The 19,275-nt window shown below is 43.7% G+C and overlaps 1 protein-coding gene across 4 annotated transcripts in view; it reads right to left on the reverse strand.

Annotated features, from left to right (window-relative positions):
• The window catches only part of sik3 (SIK family kinase 3), a gene marked incomplete at its 5' end in the record, with an annotated part of 36,208 nt that overhangs the window by 5,357 nt on the left and 11,576 nt on the right, over positions 1-19,275 (reverse strand). For 2 of the 4 annotated variants that reach the window (XM_080509365.1, XM_080509364.1), the window contains 20 exons: positions 431-558; positions 687-850; positions 1,644-1,753; positions 1,906-1,964; positions 2,644-2,763; positions 6,533-6,674; positions 7,884-8,018; positions 8,909-8,982; positions 9,064-9,213; positions 9,296-9,452; positions 10,057-10,166; positions 10,743-10,820; positions 11,114-11,248; positions 11,358-11,468; positions 13,055-13,173; positions 13,266-13,389; positions 13,560-13,684; positions 13,860-14,021; positions 15,471-15,534; positions 17,438-17,554. In XM_080509365.1, the coding sequence (XP_080365491.1) occupies positions 431-558; positions 687-850; positions 1,644-1,753; positions 1,906-1,964; positions 2,644-2,763; positions 6,533-6,674; positions 7,884-8,018; positions 8,909-8,982; positions 9,064-9,213; positions 9,296-9,452; positions 10,057-10,166; positions 10,743-10,820; positions 11,114-11,248; positions 11,358-11,468; positions 13,055-13,173; positions 13,266-13,389; positions 13,560-13,684; positions 13,860-14,021; positions 15,471-15,534; positions 17,438-17,554 (2,384 nt within the window). The remainder of the gene's footprint in view (positions 1-430; positions 559-686; positions 851-1,643; positions 1,754-1,905; positions 1,965-2,643; positions 2,764-6,532; positions 6,675-7,883; positions 8,019-8,908; positions 8,983-9,063; positions 9,214-9,295; positions 9,453-10,056; positions 10,167-10,742; positions 10,821-11,113; positions 11,249-11,357; positions 11,469-13,054; positions 13,174-13,265; positions 13,390-13,559; positions 13,685-13,859; positions 14,022-15,470; positions 15,535-17,437; positions 17,555-19,275) is intronic. The other 2 variants (XM_080509366.1, XM_080509367.1) reach the window with 2 other exon arrangements.

A 19,275-nucleotide genomic window follows, 5' to 3' on the forward strand; every position in this document is an offset into this window, starting at 1 on the left:
CATACAAGTTGTTCTACACAGCCTGCAGAGAAACTCAAACCCAGGCACTCACCCTGATACACTTTGTCGTGGATATCCTCTCAGCGACGTTGATTGATTCACATTAAGCTATTAGTACTGCTAACAAACAATGCACTCATTCTCACCCCCCCCCCCCCCCCCCCCCCCCCCCCCCCAAAAAAAAAAAGGTAACATTTCTGGGCAAAGCATCAGCAAATCTAGAGTTCAATATGAGAGATCTTAGCAAAATCAATGAAATGTAGAAGGGATTGAAAACAAAAAATGACAATGAGACAAAAGCATACAACTACTTGTTCAAAATTGAATGAAACACAAAGAAAAGGCGACGAATTGAGTCCGTTGATGTCATTATCAGCCACCACGAAGAGATAGTGGGGGGGGGGGGGTTTGAGAAGACAGACTGGATCACCTGTGCATCTCGGCGTTGTCAGCACTGAGCTGCTTCCCGAGGACTCTGTGTCCTCCTGGCGTGGCTAAGAAGCCGCCCGGTCTCTGCACCCCGCCTCCCAACTCTATTTCCTGCACCTGAATGGTGACCTACAGTCAAAATCATTTCATTATTACATCAACAGCCAGTCAATTCGGCATCAACGCATTTTATTTAAGAAACAACATGCAACCATCAGCAGAGACTGAAATAAATTTGGCTGGCTCTTTGCAGTCACCTGCTGCTGTTGGGGTACACCCTGTGCCAGAGGGACAGCAGGATGGGCAGATGCTGCTTGTGGATTGGTTGGCAGTCTGGGCAGTCCTGTGGGAGGCGGACTTCCGCTCTGGCCCTGGTACATCGTTGGAGCTCCGTGCTGGTACTGCACTGTCGACTGACCTCCTGTCAAAGACGTGGAGGCACACACTTAGAAAACCACTGGCAAACTGACATTATCAATGTCAAAAAGGTCTGGGGAGCAACCGTCATTCAAATTTAGGTTACAAAACTCTAAATAGCGCCTCAGAAAAGTGAAAAACTCACAGACTGATGAATGTTTTGTGGAATTGGCACCTACTTTTGATTACCTGGTCTTTGATTTCTGTAACTGTGCTGCAAGTGTACTGCACTAACTGTTGCATTAAGCATCACTGTAAGCTGTTTTTGCTGCTGTACGTGTACAATAATGTATATATATATATATTAGAGATTTCTTTATCTTAGTTTATTCCATTTTATTCCATTTGTCTTATCTCTAAATGCTATATTTGCTACCATGTGACCTGGGAACCGTGTTTTGTTTGAATCGTGCCTGGTTTGAATGACAATAAAAGAGCCAAGAGTCTAAATACCCTCCAAAATTAATTAACAATTGTATTTAATTTGAGAAGCAGATACTTGACTACTTGAAAATGAGCTGCACTATAAGGGCTCAGCTGTTGTGAATCGAGCATCTTTGGGTATTTACAGTATGGCAAGTTGCAGTGGGAGAAGTTGCTTTTATCGTTTTTTTGAGTGGCAGGGATGCATGCATCAGTTAAGCTAACAGATATGTCAACATCTTTTCAATCTTGCATCACTTTAAGCAAGCCTTGAGCCCAATCCAGTTCAATTTCATTTTAGGTCGAGTTGTGAAGTCCATATGCCAGCTGTGTATTAATCTGCAGCAAGGCTTTGTGGTGGTGCCGTTACTAACCATGCCCCTGCATTATGCCTGCAGTGCCAGGCGGAGGGCTCTGATTGGGCTGTCTGAAGAGGTGGTTGCTGGGATGTGTTGGCGGAGGGCTGGAGGGCTGGATATGCAACCTGAGGGAGGATGGGACAGAGGAGAGGAGGAGAGAGAGATACGACACTGATGTAACACTTCAGTCGATAGCGCTGCACCATGGCATCAGGTTCACTGTTCAATAGCTGATGAGTAGAGATGTGTGTGTGTGTGTGTGTGTGTGTGTGTATACCTCTGGAGCTGGTGAGTAAGGTGACTGGGCTGGCTCTCTCCATGGCCTAAAGACAGACCCTGCAGGTAAAGCGAAAACAGATCTGACTCACACCGCGAGAATAACAGAATTAACACTGCACAGAGCAGACGGCATGCAGGGTAAGAAGTGCTGCTGGGAGGTGAGTCCTCCCAACACAAGACAAATGAATCAACTATGTAGGAAATCCCGGAATAACAAATCAACAAAACTTAAAGCTCCCAACAAATTACTTTCAAGGTTTTGTTGATATAAACTGTTTTACAGTTTATAATAACGGAAAGACTTTGTTAATACCTTAGCGACACTCCATCAGCAACAGACCAACTCTGATTAGTCTTTATTTATTGGAAAACACCAACTTTTCTTAACAAAAGAGATTTAACCATTCAGCTAAGCCTAAACTCAAGATGCTGGCTTTTCACAAATACAATGAATCTGAAAAGAACCTGATGTATACATACAATCTTTTATGCACCATTTTTTTTTTTTTTTTTATCATTCAGGGTTTTCAGTCATGAAAATGTCATGAATTTTAGCTGCACATTATTAGATGTAATTCTATTGGAACTCCCAACCGTCACCAGAGTATCTAACCTGTTGTGCGCCAAAGGCGCTGCCGTTACGTCACAGTGCTTTTCATCAACCACAGAGGACGGACAGCGTGCTTGAGGGCTCATAATGACCACTTCAGCACAGCTGTGCTTCGGCTTCAAGTACCTGGATTTGCTGGTGAAGGATTTGTTGCTCTTGCTGGTACAGGATATGCTGCTGCTGGGTGTGCTCCAGGAAGCGCTCATCCTGCTGGGCAGCGTACAGTTTCTGAAGCTGTTCGCACTCCTGGTGGGAAAACACACACGCACAGACGCACGCACACACACCCCAGGCCAAATATTTAACAGGCAAGCTAATAAGGAGAATAATTAAAAAGCAATTCAAAGAACGCCGCATGTTAGTATTCAGGCTCACCGGGTGTAACTAATGATCATTTAGCACGATGGATCACGATATTTGTCATAAATTACCATCCTGGTAATAATTTCAACAGCAGGAAAAGACTTAGAAAAACCTTTTTATTGTATGCTAATCCATGTGCTGCAAGTGTATTTGCAAGAGCTCAAAGTTTTACACGGATTGCACGCCTGGACCATGAGAGACATGAGACAAAAAAAACTTTGATGAGTCCAAACTCATGAAAACAACAAACATATTCTCTTTTTGTGAACCCAACTACAACTCATCTGAGTTGAGTTTTATTGATTTCCAGGTGCATCTGCTTGCCCTCGGTAAATATTTTTCAGAGGTTCTTTCCTCTGCAGCCAATTCATATTGTGTTGCCATGAGTGCACCCATTTTAGTTTGGGATGATTCCGATTCATATTGTGCACCTCTGCTAATGCACTAATGCAGGCACTGGCTGCAATGTGAATTAGTGTCTTCTACATTGGAGCAACTGTCCAATATGAGGGCCTCATTGCACATGGCACCTTGGGGGTAAACTTAAGTGTGCAGACTTTGCAATTGTGAAGTTGGAACACAGCAAATGATAGATGGAATATCATTTACTTTCTACTTGGTGAAGCTGTGATGAAGATGAAGGCTTTCGTTTTTTTTGAAAGGTAAATCATTTCTGCAGCTCAACCAGGACAAAACTCAAGTTCTGGTTGTTGAAGCAGAGGTGCAGAGAGAGAAACTAAATTTTAAACTTCAATCAATATCTTTGAATGGTCATATGCAAGTAAACATTCCTGGTGTGATATTTGACTCTGAACTTGGATCACCAAGTTCACTAATATCACAGACACTTTGATTCATTCTAAAATAAATTCCAGAAGAAATAAGTTATCTTGCTTTTTATTGGTCCGGCTCCTCTATATTTATCAGATGTGCTTTTATTGTGTGAGCCTGTGAAAGCTCTCAGGACCACTAGAAGTGGTTTGTAGTCACTGCAAGTCAGAACCAGAACATGTGGCAGGGCATGATTTCAAGACTATGACCCCCCCCCCCCCCCAACTTTTGTAAAGAATACTTGAAGATATTGGGCACCACCTAATGGTCATGTTTTTAAAAAAAAAAGCTAAATAATCTTTTGGCCTAGCTTTTAACTGAATCTTGTTTGATTTCTTTCTCTTTCAGCCTTCTTTAGTTCCTCATTATCATTTGTTCTTAATTTAAACTTGACACGACATTCTGTGTTTCCTCAATCGATCCGGCTCCAAAGACATTATGAAAAAATAATGGTCTAAGAGAGAGAGATGGTTCTATATGAAGTCTTTTTGTATTTAAAGCATTTTTTTTTTTTTTTTGCTGCATTATCTTTCCTTTGTCTGAAAAGTTTGAAGTTTGACTATTTCACACCATTTCCATCCCTGGCCTGTAAATGAAGACAAGGTCATCCTCAAAATGACCACAAAGACTGAACTGCTTCATTGAAGGGCCAGATCACAATGCTCTGGAGGAAACTCTGCCCCCCACAGAATGAATAGAGCCACAGCACCTGATTTCACCAACAGGATCAAGCCTTCTTGTTTTCCTTTTAATTTGTCACCAGCTCTTTTAATTTGCCATGTGGGCCTTTACGTCGCCTCTAACCCAACCTCTTAACAGTTTAGACTAATTGTAATCCCGACACGTCATTGCGCTCTTAAGATGAAACACTGACTTCAAACACAATGATTACCCCCCCCCACCTACACCTCCTGCAGGGAGAGCTAATCTCATCACAGGGTCAACGGTAGAAATTCAGACTGGTCTCAACACTGCGAGTTGCGTGTTGGGGTTGCAGAAAGACTAAAGTGTGGCAATGTTGATTCATCACCAAGCTTGAACTGGTTCACTCAGTTTGCTCTTTGGACATCACCCGATTAACTAACAATTTTTAAAAAGAATACATACAAGTGTTAGCGCATTGATATCGACAAAGAAAAATCGAATAAAAATGTAGATCAAACGTTCTTTCAGTGAACCAAAAGCCTGCTGGATCAACAAAGGGTCATTTCATGCCACAGAACTAAGTGATACGAAGAAGTGAGATTGACCTCCCGGCTTAACGTGTGTTCCTCTCCTGACGTGATGACCTTTGTCCTCCAACAAAACCACGCGATCACTGAATGATACATTCTCCTCGGTGCCCAAACGGTTCAGTCTTGTGTTTCATGATCTGGTCGAGCTATTCAAGTCAAATGCTTCTCTTCTCAAGAAAACACCCCATATTTTATGATAGCTAAACCAGGAAGCAGAATGTGTGAACAGGTGTATGAGAGGAGTGTTGACATTCAGCAGGTGACTGCTTCCACACCATCTGCTGGATCAGTTTCTTTTTTCTTTTTTTTTTTTTTAAGTGCAGATTCAGTGCCAGGATTCCCCAGGGGAGTCGAACCTGCATCGCACGGCTGCAAAATATACTGATTTCCATCACCTTTCTCCCACTGAGAGCTAAACATGTTGCATCATTGTTTAGAGGCACCTGTGCGAAGGTGCAGGGCTGAGGTCAACGCTGAGTCACTGGATTAGGAGCAACAAGTTACAAAGTATTAATGTTGTAACTGGAATAAAACGACCGGATTATGGTTTCAAAGAAGAGTGATAAGTAAGGATAAATCACCAGGATGTGACTCAAGCACAAATACCTCTTTGCCAGAGAATATACCTCATCATTTCAGGCACAATGCAGACATAGAGAAATCATACCTTGTTTTAATCTGTCTCGTCATTTTTAGGCTTAAATTTATTTTTTTATTTTTTATTTTTTAACACTCATAGTATAACAGTCCTTGTCAAAAGAACCAGGTATGAATCCCTTCACACAATCTGTCTGTCTGTCCTATCCTTGTCTCTCCTCCCGTCACCTACCCTCAACTGGAACAGCGGAAACTGTCTGGCTCCAAGTCTGGTTCTGCAGAATTCTTAACGTTAAAACTGAGGGCGTGTTCACGCTCCCTGGCTTCAGGGAAAAACTGTTTCGTTTGGGTGATGTAAACGCTCCCACAAACTCTGAACTGAATCTAACAAGCGATCTCTGGTCCTCTTGAAATGCTCGGTCTTGCTTCGCTTGTAAACGATCTTTCTAGTGGGGTGGAGTGAGAGGATGTGACGTAGTGCGCAATGCATTGTGGGTAGTAAATCTGGTCTGAAGTATATATAGATATTGCAGTTGTTTCTGGTTACCAGTTAGCTAAACCACAAGAAGCCAAGCCACCATGGGCTAAAACGGCGGGACTTCCACTTTCGGTCCAGACCAATCAATTAGCCGTGTTTCTTCTTTACTTCCTCTGTGGTCAGTGTTTGTTGCAAGCTGATGTATTTGCCTGACATTTTTCCAAATCCTAACCAAATGTACAACATTGGGTTGTGAGAAGAAGCAAGAACACGAGCAAAATACCCACAAAAAGCACAGACAGATCATGTAAAATTCCTGGTTCAGATTGAAAACCTGGGACTTCCTGCTTTGTGTTGTTTATGTTCATCACTAAAACACAGATACCAAATCAAATCAAATACCAGTCTTTTAGGGAAGAGAAATTCATTTGGCAACCAGAGCCAAGCAGCTTTTCTTGGGGACACCCAGCAAACTGCCAATGTTTACTCCTGACACTGAAGTGTGTTTTACCTGCTTGAGTTGCTTAATGAGGCTGCTTTGCTCGAGTTGAGCCTTGAAGGCCTGGATGGTGGCGGCACCGTCGGAGAACCGTCTAACGGGTGAGAAGCGCTCCATAGGCAGATGAAGGGTGTTACAGTCTTTATAGCTGGATCTGAAAATGGGAACCACACGGAGTGGCCACAAACAAGTGTGCGCACAAATCCACACACAGTGGACAAATAACAAGGGAACAGAGACACACACACACACACACACACACACACACACACACACACACACACACACACACACACACACACACACACACACACACAAACAAACACACAAACACACAAACACAGATGAGACAGAGACACAGAAACACAAGAGTTGTGAGCTTTTCCAAGCTGTGTAGAAAAACATCATTTAAATGACTGCATTCATCCTGCAAATTCTGATGTCAGTCTTACAAGAGATACAAACCAACGGTGCTGGAAGTTCATCTAACAACAAACACTGCCATCAAGGAATGTTTCACGCACAGCTCCACAACAATTAGTTATTTCCACAACTTACCAGTGATGGTGAACATTTCTCTGTGCGGAGCTCAAAATGTGAGGAACTTTATACAACACAACAAAGGGTACACCGACCACTACTCTGTATCAGCATGCTCGTCGATAAAACTTCCTGGAGAAGTAGTGAACTAAAACATATCTTTTCCATCAATAATTGCTCCACCGTAACAAAAATCTAGTCACATGAGCAAACATGGGAGCGTCTAGTTTCACTCAAACTGAAAGCAGCCCGATTTCGACCAGCTTCAAGTTCCCTACAGCATCTTAAACCAACATTTCCACAATGAACGTCCTCAATTAAAAAAAGAAATAAAAAAATAAAAAAATTGTCTACTGAGCTGGAGGGAAATGGCGTTTATAACGGACGACAGCTAAAACAATGACACTGACACCACCATTACACAAAAATATGGCCGCTAATGGAAAATATTCAGAAACAAACTTTTGGGGTCTCACTCATACAACAAATCCTGGGAGGGAACCCGTTACATACCTGCTCTGTCCAGGTTCGTGGGGGAAGAAATGCTTATTTACAATCTGGTGATGTGGAGATATGTCTGCTCTGGGCCATAAACTTCACCGTCATCTCCCTCACAGGAGGATAAACACACCCTTTGTGTAAGTGCTCTCAGTGATGCGAGTGTGAAACCTGTTCAGCACTCATGAGGATTTATGTGTGTGGTGGTGGGGGGGGGGGGTTAGGAGAAAGCCAGGTCTTATATTGCTCTTTTTTTTTACTGTGCGAGCCTGAGTATTGGCGTGTATTTGTGCAAGTACAGCTCGGAGCGGGTGTGTCCCCTCACCGGGTGTGTATGTCGAGGGCCCAGCCCCCCCTCTGGCGGGGGCCCTGGGGCCGCTGTGACTCTGCCGAGGGCTCGCCATGCGATGTGCTCGTTAGCGCGTGCGTCGTGTGCCGCTTGGAGCGGTTCGCCAGGTACCTGGGCCGCAGGGAGGGAGGGAGGACGGGGGTGAGGGTGGGAGACAGGAAGCAGCGCTGGTCAGCTCTCTGTCCTTATTGGCTAATGGAGATGGGGGGTGGGGGGGGGGATGGCCCGCCCCTTCCCACCTCGGCCAATAGGTGCCATTATTCAAATAATCTTAGCCAATCAGAAAAACATGAGATGAAGTTACACCACAGATGGATGTTATAGCTTATGGACATCCCACAAGCCCCCAGTTTCCAATTGAAGGATTGGACGGGTTGTCACTTTGTAGTTATTGGATTTGCAAGCTTCAGTGTAAGCAAAGCCATGTGAGAAAAGAGTGGGGAAAAGTCCAGAGTCATTTGGCACTCGCTGAAATGAAACAGATAAAGCAGCTCTTTGCCAAAGAATCTGAGAGAAAGGAGGGCTGTACTTGATGGCAGATTCAGTTTGGAACTGTGGGAGAAGGCACTTGCGCGATGGAGAAAAGAGGAAAGATGGGATGAGCACCACAGCAGAGTGGCCACCTCCCGTGGGGGAAAAAAAAAAAAGCAGAGCAGCCTAGAGGCACTCACTCCCAGCAACCCAGGACACCAGCAGAGAGTACAGGACATGGTGTCTGATCAGGACCAGCCAGGAAGCCCAAACCTGGACAAGATATTCATCTACAACTGTTGAAGGTGGAGCTGATTGACTTTGTTGATAGAGATGGGTTGGATGTATTTGACAAAGACAATGAGACAGTTTTTCTTTTTTTTAATAAAAGTATCTCAAACTATTCATCCCACACTGATTCGGTACTATCTAACATCTTGTCACAGGTGATCAGGCTTCCACAGTATCCAGCTAAGACAGCACCTCTGTAGTAAACACGTCGTTAGTGAAAACCCGCCACCGAGGATTACCTCTGTACTGCTTCTTGGTCTGGCTCTCCATCGGAACCCTCCTCATCCACCGGAGCGACTGCAGGGATGGGATGCTGACGGAGACGGAGAGTTTAGAACTCTTGTTTGACACGTACAGACAGAAGTTGTACCGTTTCAGAAATCCTCATCCTCACCGGGCTGGCGACGAGTGGCGAGGGCCCTCGGGGCCTCTTCAGTAGCTGAGCGTGCAGTTGGATGTTGGCGCCACCGTCGGAGGCTCGTCGGCCCAGAGGCCCCATGCCGTTGAGCAGCTGCAGAGTGGGAGGTTGCAGCAGGGATTGCTCCTGCAGGAGATCAACCACAAGAGGTCAGACCAGAGAATCCACAGCCTCCAGCTGAAGCCCAGTTGAGTGGAGCTGACCGTACCTTGTACTCCAGCTGCTGCGTGGGCTGCAGGCTCTGTGTGGGCATGAGAGTGTGCATTTGGCCCATAGTTGGAGCGAGGGTGGGGAAAGGGGGCTGGGGTAGCGCACCACGAGGGAAACCCGGTGGCAGCTTCTGGAGGTCCTCCTGCATCTCTGTCCTGTGGCGGAAGATGAGGAAAAATGACAGAAAGGAATAAGTGATTGCTTCTGTTTCTGTTCTCATACGTTAGTTATCGTCTTATTTAGGATAAATTATTTAGGCACACTTTAAATAACCCGGAGTCCATCGTCACTGTATCAGCTCACTCGCAAATAAACGCATGCTATTTGTGATCACCCACTGGCGTTTTTAAATGAGCTATAAAAAGCTTGCAGCTCTTACATTTGATTGCATTCAAACCTGACACCGCACTCTAAGGTGCTCCGTTGTTCACATAAATAGCATTATCTATCACTTTTCGGCAGTACGGGAGGGGAAACTGTGTTGCAGATTTAAAAAATATGTATTTACCAAAGACAATAAACACAGGGACTAAAACATATTCCAAATATTAAAGACTGAAAAACAGAACCTGTGGATTGGGAGGTTATCGTTTTAGCTTTTAATGTCAGGTGGCAGGCTTGTGCAAACCACCTGTTAGATTGTTAAAACAGATCAACGTGAAAGAAAAAGGGTCACAGTGCTACGCGCACCTTAAGCTTTCGAACAAAAGGCTTCTAAAATGAGCAGAAAGGAACACATAAATGTTGCTATTGTGTTACCTTTGGTCTGGTACTCCCACGGTGTGCCGCCTCATCGACAGGTAGCGAGCCATGGCCTCCGGAGATGGCTCCTCTCCTTCGTCACTATCAAGGGCCATGCTGCCATCGGGCTGAACAAGACAACACAGTTCGTATAATTAAAGCAGCTTTTAAACACATGTTTTACATGCATCACAGTTTCATTAATCACAATTGAAACTTCCGTCTTCTCCGATTGCTGCAGTGCGGTGATGTGACGCACTCTCGTATTTCACAACGTGTATGAGTCACAGCCACAGTGAGTTACTGTATGTCGGAGTGTGTCAGTGTAGTTAAGTGTGCTCAGCTGAGATCTGGTCACAGAGAAGAGTCGCAAGCTACGGTACTATAGGATCTTAAACACTAGTAATGAACCATAAAATTTGAACAGGCAGAGAGAGAGAGAGAGAGAATAAAGATACAAATACTCTAAGCTGTTGTTTTGACTGAGTGACGCGCCAGAGAAGTGTTGCTTTGCTGTAATGGAGTAGCAACTTATTCGAGTTGACAGTTAAAAGCAGGAGGGGGAAAAAAACGTGACTGCGAGTATAAATCATGAACAAAAAGCCCTGAGTGGTTGGAGTTTGCTTATCAAGTGTAATGACCCTCACTCATGACCACCCACAAGGCAGGCTGATGTAACTAAGTGGACTCCATTGTTGACTCACCTCAACAATCTGGTTCTCTGGGTTGATGAGCTGGACGTGGGGAACGGTCATGCTAACAGGATTACCCTGTGGGTCCGTCTGCCGGGCAAGCACACGCATACATATAGGTCATGTGAGGATTGGGCTAGTTTTATAACAATCGTCTTAAGAGTTGTGGCAGATATGGGTTAATCAATCTATTAAGCAGGCAAGCGCAACGTGCAAGCAGATGAACGTCTTCAATGAAGGCAGAAAATAATTGAGCAAATCACGCGCATGTTTTTTTTTTATTAAAAACTGAAATAACATTGGTTAACCTTCTACCACACTTTGTTAAAAGTTGGCACTGGCTATGAGAGAAAAGATAACTTAAGGGAGCAAAGATGAATCACCTGTACAGCATTTAGAGGATAGCTAATGGGGCGCGGCGTGGGCGGAGCGACCCGCAGGGTCTTGTGTTTCTTGAGGCGATCGGCCAGCAGACTGTAAATGGCACTGTAGTGATCATACGCGTCAGTTTGTAGGGACTGGAGAAGAAAAAGGAAATGAAACATTAGTTGTGCTGTACATGGTTGTGCTACCAGCCGAAGCTTATGAGTGGAAAGTCAGACACTTCTTTAAATAAAAGTCTCCAACCTGAAGCGTGCGCTCTCGGTCCAAACCCATCTCAGACATCGCTATCAGCACCTGCTCGTTGATGAGCTCGATTTCTCTCTCCGTTTTCACCTGTTCACATTCCGCTATCAACTGGTGGGGAGAATTAACAGGAAGTCAAACAACAACAACACAACTTATAAAAAAAAAAAAAAAAAAAAACAATCTGTGTGAAACAGTTGCCATGTTACAAGAATAGTAAACCTGATGATCACTGGTTTTTGTGGCCCATCAGATTGATGCTCCTGTGGCCTGGAACGTACTTTTCATTGAGCATGACTACCCTGCGATGACCTGAAGCTGCTGTGCAAGACTTTTCTCCCTCCATCTGTTAATGTCAAGCTTACATAGTGGACTATATCATCATCACCCCGTTACTCTGAGTTCAAATTTTCCTTACAATTTAAACCTTCAAAAATAAGGCTGGTGCAAGGTGTTCACTGGGAATATTTACCAAGGGCTACCTAAAGGCCAATTCACACTCCATAAGAACAAGATGAACGTTTGGCGGTGCAAAGTCCTGCCGAACAAAATGACACCATTTCCTTCGGCGTGCTCCTTCTGGCCGAACAAATTTGTTTTGGCAGTGCCAACCGTCCTCGGCTGAACTGTGTAGGTGCCACAGTGCAACTTCGGCACTGACGTGTCCTGCGCTCGCGAATCACTTATCAGTCATGTTTTTTATCATGTTTAGCTTGTAACATCACTATTGCGTGAGTGCCGCAGCTTGTTAAAATGTCGAACTGGCTTACGTGATGCACCTGAACGCACCGCCAAAAAGCTGTCAGCTTCTGCAGGTTAAAAACAGACCGACATCGCGGCTCGGACAAAAACTCTCTTTTATTACTGAAACAGTTCAGCGAAATGCATTTCTGAAAGCACTGGAGGCAAGAAATACATTTTAAAAGTTAAAACACCGCTTCACAGACGAGTGGCTGCTGTGAGGGGGCGTGGCCTGTGAGTTCGGCAGCTTCTTATCGGCGTATGAACAGTCCTGCAGAAAAAAAGCCCTTTTTTTCAGCAGCTGGCTGATGTTGCTGCCGAATTTTCTTCTTGTTCTTTAGCCTCCAAAAAGGCTTTAACAGATGGAAATGGATGTTGGCTTATCTTCTGCATGCCAGTCAATTCATCTTTAAACCCATCTGGTCGTCAACAAGTGAACTGGCATATTTTACAGGCTATTGCTGTACTAGTTTATATTGAATGAATCTAGACGTTAAATACAGCAAGCAGATTCTGACCTATAGTATTCAAAAAAAAAAACAACCAAACATCTAACATAACAGAAGAATTAAACAACAAAATCGCTGATAAAACTGCAAAGTTGAAAAGGTCAGTGTAGAGTAGACGAGAAATGCTCTATTGATCCAAGGGGGAAATTCTATGAAGCGCATACAGTTGAGTAACACAGATAAACCGTGTTTGAAAGCAGTGAAACCTAACCTTTTGTCTCTCGCAAAACCATTTCACCTTTGACCCACTCTCCTATCTCTAATGTGTTAAAAACATTACACTGAAGAGGTTTTTTTCTTTTTTGACACATGCAAATCTGAGTTTCTGAGCCCCCTTTTGATCCCGGTTCCAGTCTTCAGATTGGGAACCACTGTTCTGAAAAACAGTTTCGTAGGGATAGGAGGTGAAATGGGAAGAACACAGTGACGTGTAAATAGTGGGCTCACCCTGTCAAACTCTGGGTCTGGGTCTCCTTGCCTCATCCACTTGTTCTTACAGATCTGCTCCATGGTCAGCCGTCTGCTGGGCTCCAGCACTAACATGTGTCTGATCAGGTACTCACAGTCTGCAAAAAGCATGTAAACATCAGCCGACATCAACACAGAAATACAAGACAACAACAGCAGTATCAGCAACACATGGGAGAGCCACTCCTACCTGTGGACATGAAGAAAGGGATGCGGAACTTTCCACTGAGGACACGTGCCCGCAAATTTTGTAGAGTGCTGCCATCAAAAGGCAGGGCGCCACATACGAGCACATATAACACCACACCTAAGCTCTACACAGAGGAAAGACAAACAGATTATGAGTGTATTACCAGTAAATATGACTGTTCAACTAGTAATTAACCAAACCTGCCTACCAAACTAATGAGCCACATGCTATTTTTTTTTTTTTTTTTTAATGACCAGTTCTGAATGCCCAATGCATACGTAAAAGTCTACTCACCCATATATCTACTTTAGGTCCGTCATACTCCTTTCCTTCAAAAAGCTCCGGTGCTGCATAAGGAGGGCTGCCGCACCACGTCTTCAACAGCTGGCCTCGGGAAAAAAGGTTGCTGAACCCAAAATCTGCCAGGAGGAGGGATGGGGCAGGACACGCTGATTCAATCCGATCGTTTCCTTCAAAGTCGGAGAATGCTCCAAAAGCACATGCCGACACTTGCCAACACCCACTCACCGAGACATCACAAAACCACCGAGTCAAGTTTCCCACCCATGCATCCAAGTGCAAACAAATACACACCTGCTATTTTGATGTTAAGGTTGTGGTCCAGCAGCAGATTCTCGGCTTTCAGGTCTCTGTGGACGATGTTGCGGCAGTGACAGAAATGCACCGCCGCCACAATCTGCTTGAACTTCTTCCTGGCGTCCTTTTCCGCCATGCGCCCGTGTGCCACCAGGTGGTCTACGCATACACACAGAGTTTTGGGGGAGTTAAGCAATCATTCAATCTGTTGTTTAATTCAAGATTTTAAAAGTTACGTTTTTTTTTTTTATTGTTGAGTCAGACCTAGATGGTAAAGAGACTTTTGAAAGTATTCATACCCCTTTAAACGTTTCCACATTACAACTACAAATGTAAATGTATTTCACTGGGACTTTATGTGTAGATCAATACGACATGTCACATTATTGTGAAGAGAAGGAAAATGATACATGGGTTTCATTTGGGTTTCTTTAACAAATAAAAAATCTGAAGTGTCCCTCCTCCTTCACTCTGATCTCATTAAATATTAAATCCAATGAAACAAATGCTTAATTAGTGAATAGAGTCCACCTGTGTGCAGTCTAAGCTCAGTATAATCCCAGCTGTTCTGTGACGCTTCAGATGTTCATTACAGAACATTTGCCAACAAATGGCATCACGATGACCAAGAAACACATCTGACAGGTCAGGGAGAAAGTTGAGGAGAAGGTTTAAGCAGGGTTAAGGTATTTAAAAAAAAAAAAAAATAATCTTTGAACATTTCATGGCGCATTATGCAATCCATCATGCAAAAATGGAAAGATTATGGCACAACTGCAACGTTATCAAGACAATTGCCGTCTATCTAAACCGACAGGCCGGGCAAGGAGAGCATTGATCAGAGAAGCAAAGGACCAGGTAAAGCCCCTGCATACTTCCATAAAAACCCATAAGAAAAGTTTAGCTGTGGTGTCAGCCAGCGGCCGAAATGAAGGTGAGTTCACACTCGCAGGCCACGCCCCCTCCCAGCAGGCACACTTCTGTGAAGTGGCGTTTTAACTTTTCAAATGCACAGCTCATTTCTCACTTCTGATGTTTTCAGAAATACACAGCAAAACATATTAATGTGTTAGCATGGCGAAGTCAAAGTTCAGATGTTCGTCCAACTGAAAATCACTGACTTGAAACTTGCTTCACATACGCTCGCCGTCCAATCTGATGGAGCTTCAGATATTTTGCAAAGATTTTTTTTTTTTTTTGATGTGCAAAGCTGGTAGAGACAGACCCCAACAGACTTGAAGCTGCGGTAACAGCTAAAAGTGGCTCAGGGAGTGCTGAAAATTTTTGCACATCACACTTTTATTTTCATTTATTAAAAAATAAATAAATAAAAAATTTAAAACTATGTATCGTTTCCTTATATTTCACAATTATAGCATACCTATCACATAAAATCCTAATAAAAGCCATTTTAATTTGTGGCTGAAATGTGACAAAATGGAGAAACGTTCAATTGATGAGAAATTTAGGGCAGCTTTTGATTTAAGTTTAGTTTGTTTTGGGGTTTTTTTTTTTGGGGGGGGGGGGGGGGGGGGCAGAAAAGAGTAATAAACCGAAGGACAAGAAATGTCAAGCACAACCTCCATCCAGTGCAAGAGAGTTCCTTACCGAATATCTCTCCACCGCTCGCGTACTCCGTTACCAGATAGATCATCCTCTCGGTCTCCATCACCTGAAGACATAAACGAATGATAAAAACAAAAACAAGACCTGCAGACCCTCTGACAGGCCAACATCGAGTGATGGGCGGTTCACCCGTTACACAACAGCATGAGTAAGCATTGTTTGGCATACAAACAAGGAAGATTTAAATAGACAAAAAAAAAAAAAAACCCGAAAAACCAATGTAGTTGAGATCAGTGTTGAGTCTATGTGTGCAAGAGAACTTCAGCATCAAGTTGCACAACATCAAGTGAGGAGAGGATGTTTGAACAACTGCTGGCTGCTTCAGATGACACACACTGTATGCTGATGCTACAACCTCCACAAAGAAGCATTCTTTATGGTCAGTTTCTGTAATACATGGGAGTTGCACAGAAACCAATTGACTCCCAAAACGCAAGGGGCAGTGCATCGCAAACACGAGGTCCCTGCAGTACTAAATTATAGTAGAAGAAGTACACTACTTCTCCTAAATACCAGCAGGTGAGTGGAGAGCTGAATTTAGCAGGACACAACAACTCGTTGGACACTGGCTGTCACTTGCCCTGCAATTTCAGCTTGAAGTGACTCTTTCTGACTCCACGGACACTCGAACTCGGGTAGGACAGCAATATTACTGAACAAGTGACGTGTTTTTGCTGGTCAAGAAACTAAAATATGAATAAAAGAAGGTAAAAATAACCTGTATTCTGTGGTTGATTTATAAATGAGACATCAGCTCCCAATACATTTGCCTGAACAGCCTCATGAAGCCACCACTTCTTTTGTTTTGGACTGGGATCACATGTCAGTATCACAGCTAGATAAAATCTAAGGTGCCGATCTCGTGATGCTCTGGTGCCGAGAAGGTTGATCATCCACTGGGAAATAGCCGAGCAAATAAAATAACATTTGAATGAATTCTTGGGAGAAGGGGAAAAAAAAAAAAAAAAACTACCAGTGGGATCGAGCCAGGATCTAATAATTTAACAGATGAGGGTCACTACCACCAGACTAGAGTGGCTGCAAAGTCTGGAGAGTAAATCAGTTTGATCTGTTCCAAATTTCATTTTGCCTCTGTTGACGTTTGACACTGAAGCAAATCGGCATCCGAGTGGAATTTTGTGTTTTCAGTGTTGATGTGGACGTCTTTATGCTTTTTGTGTCTTTATAACGAAGTCTTCAGTCCTCCTCCTCTTCAGCTCCGCCTTCTTTTCCACACATATAATCACAAAAATTTGGAGTCGCACGGATCTGTGACGTGCCGCAAGAACCGGGCTGAAATGACGTAATGGAGCCGTGCGGCGCTTGCGGACGCGTCGAGCATAAAACAGCCTTAAGTGCACTCCAGTTGTAAATGTCAGACTCACAGGTTTGCGCTCTGATCATTTCAAGGACTCTGGATTAGCAATAATATCAGTATTATTTTTCAGACTATGACTTTGTTCTGACGTTCTGAGTTATGAGACAAGTTGAACAATCTCTCATAATCATTAAAGTGAGTATACTACCCTCACTGCTACATTTCTCATGTGTCCGTTTTCACTGTGGCTGTCAAACAGTCAGACATGCTACATGATAAAATCAGAATTCTACCAAAAACTTGCTAAATATTGTCAAATTTTGCAGCCTGCCCCTTGCATCACATCATGAAGTTCTATAAGCTATTCTATGATTGGAGATTCGTGTGCATTTGGAGGCGTGCCTCCCTGAATGAATACCTTATATGACAATTTAAATAAAACTCAGGCGCGCACTGAAAGATGACACCAAGGAAGAGATCGGTTTCTACTCTACAAGGTGCAGTACTTCCGTTTGAAAACGATTGGGTCAATTCGTTGACACATTTGCTTCCTGTTTGTGCTCACAAAGTAGAGGTCTCGGGTGAAAGGTGTGAGGGGAGAGTGCCCTCCGCTCGGCGGGTGAGCATATACCTGATAAAGGCGGATGATGTGGGGGTGCTTGAGAAGCTTCATGATTTGCACCTCTCTGAAGATCTTCTTCAGGTTCTCATCATCCAGTTGGGTCTTATCCACTATTTTGATGGCCACCTGAGGAGAGACAGACGAGCATGAGGACGGTAAAGGGAGATGATGAGATTACGAAGGAGAGCACATGTCGAAGACAGAAATGAGTGGCGATGGAGGGCAGCGAGGGCACAAAATAAACCAGACAATATGCTTACCAGCTCTGGCTTCTAAAAATACACACAAACATCCAGATCAACAATATACAGCTGACACTTAAATTACAGGCAACAGATCTGGGGCACGGTCCCGGTGCCCTCGCAACGCTGCTGTGATGAGACAATTATCAACAGAAGAGTAACATGCCGAGAAAATAACCAGCTCAGGCACTAAGGGAAGGGTGTGAGTCAGACTGACTCAATTTACCATGACCCGGGAGAGTTAATCCATTATTACGAGAAAAGATAAAAACAAAAGAGATAAACAGATCTTTAAAAAAAAAAAAGTGTCTAGCTCTCAGAGATGTTGCCTCTCCGTAGGGTGATGACTGTTCAAACTGTGTTTCGTCAGACAATGTTTTCTTGAGATTTCTAGCTTGTGTGGGTAACCTGACCTACACTTTGACCTTCGACTGTAAGCACAGACCTTATGTAACTGCTGAGCCCCTCACAATAGCTCCAGCAGTGTGGACTGTAATGGCGTGTGACAGGGGCTTTGCTCTGCCACTTAGCAATGGGTAGATGACTTTAATGACTTAATCAAGCAAAGCTAATGGGGATGCCCCCAAAATGCAGCTTCTACCAAAAATAGATATGCGAGTGCTGAGAAAATGAAAAGCATGCGGCGTTGACACACACGCCAGAATTCTCGGAGTAGCATCCTGAGCTCTCCCTTTCCTTGGAATAGACACAGAGAAGGTGAGGTCGCCTGAAGCCCGACTTCCTGTTCCAAATGGGAAGGGGAAGTGAGGAAGAGCGAGCATCGGGCTCCTGAGAGAGCGCAGTGGCAATAATCCAGCTCACTGTGTGCTTTCCCTTCAAGGGTATTGTACAAATTGCGGGAAAACATGTACACTGGTAGACTTTACGTCTCCCCTACATGCAGGTACGGTTACCTCGATGATGTTCTGCACGAGGATTGTCGAAACTGTGCCCATGATGAGATCTTAATCTGAGAGGAAAACTGCAATAACAATTTAAGATACTTTTTTTTTTTAAATTTCCTCAAACAAAATAATCTTGTCAACATGTATTATCAAGCAATTGGTTAAAATGCTCTGCCACTCCCACAACCTTTTGTTACTTCGACATTGAAAGTAAATCTCAACAACACATAAATGACCAGTAGTTCATGAAATTGTACTGATATCAATGAAGTCAAACGGTAAACATCTTTCCTCCGGTGTGGACATACATTTTTATTGTAGATATAAATTGAGTACTATGCTATGGAAGTAAACCACAACTTAAATCATCTCTGTATTCTCCATTATACTGAGAGCACAGCTGGGCGATTTGGCCTAAAAAAATATATATATATCTGAGTTTCGATTCGATTTTTTCCCTCAATGCACTCAAATGACTTCAGACATCATATACATTGTCAAAAGTGCGACTTTGTTTTTGTCCTTTGTAATTGTCCTCGGAATTAACTGATGGCTCACTGGGAGAAAAACATTCCACTGACTCCAACGAAGCTTAGGCGTGGAGTTGTTTCGGCTTCCCCCAACAAAGGTTACAGGTGGGAGCAACAAGAGTCGCAGCGTCTGCCAAAATCACGCTGTCAGGAAAACACAATAACTTTGT

This window comes from Blennius ocellaris (assembly GCF_963422515.1).
Source record: "Blennius ocellaris genome assembly, chromosome: 2".
NCBI lineage: Eukaryota > Metazoa > Chordata > Actinopteri > Blenniiformes > Blenniidae > Blennius > Blennius ocellaris.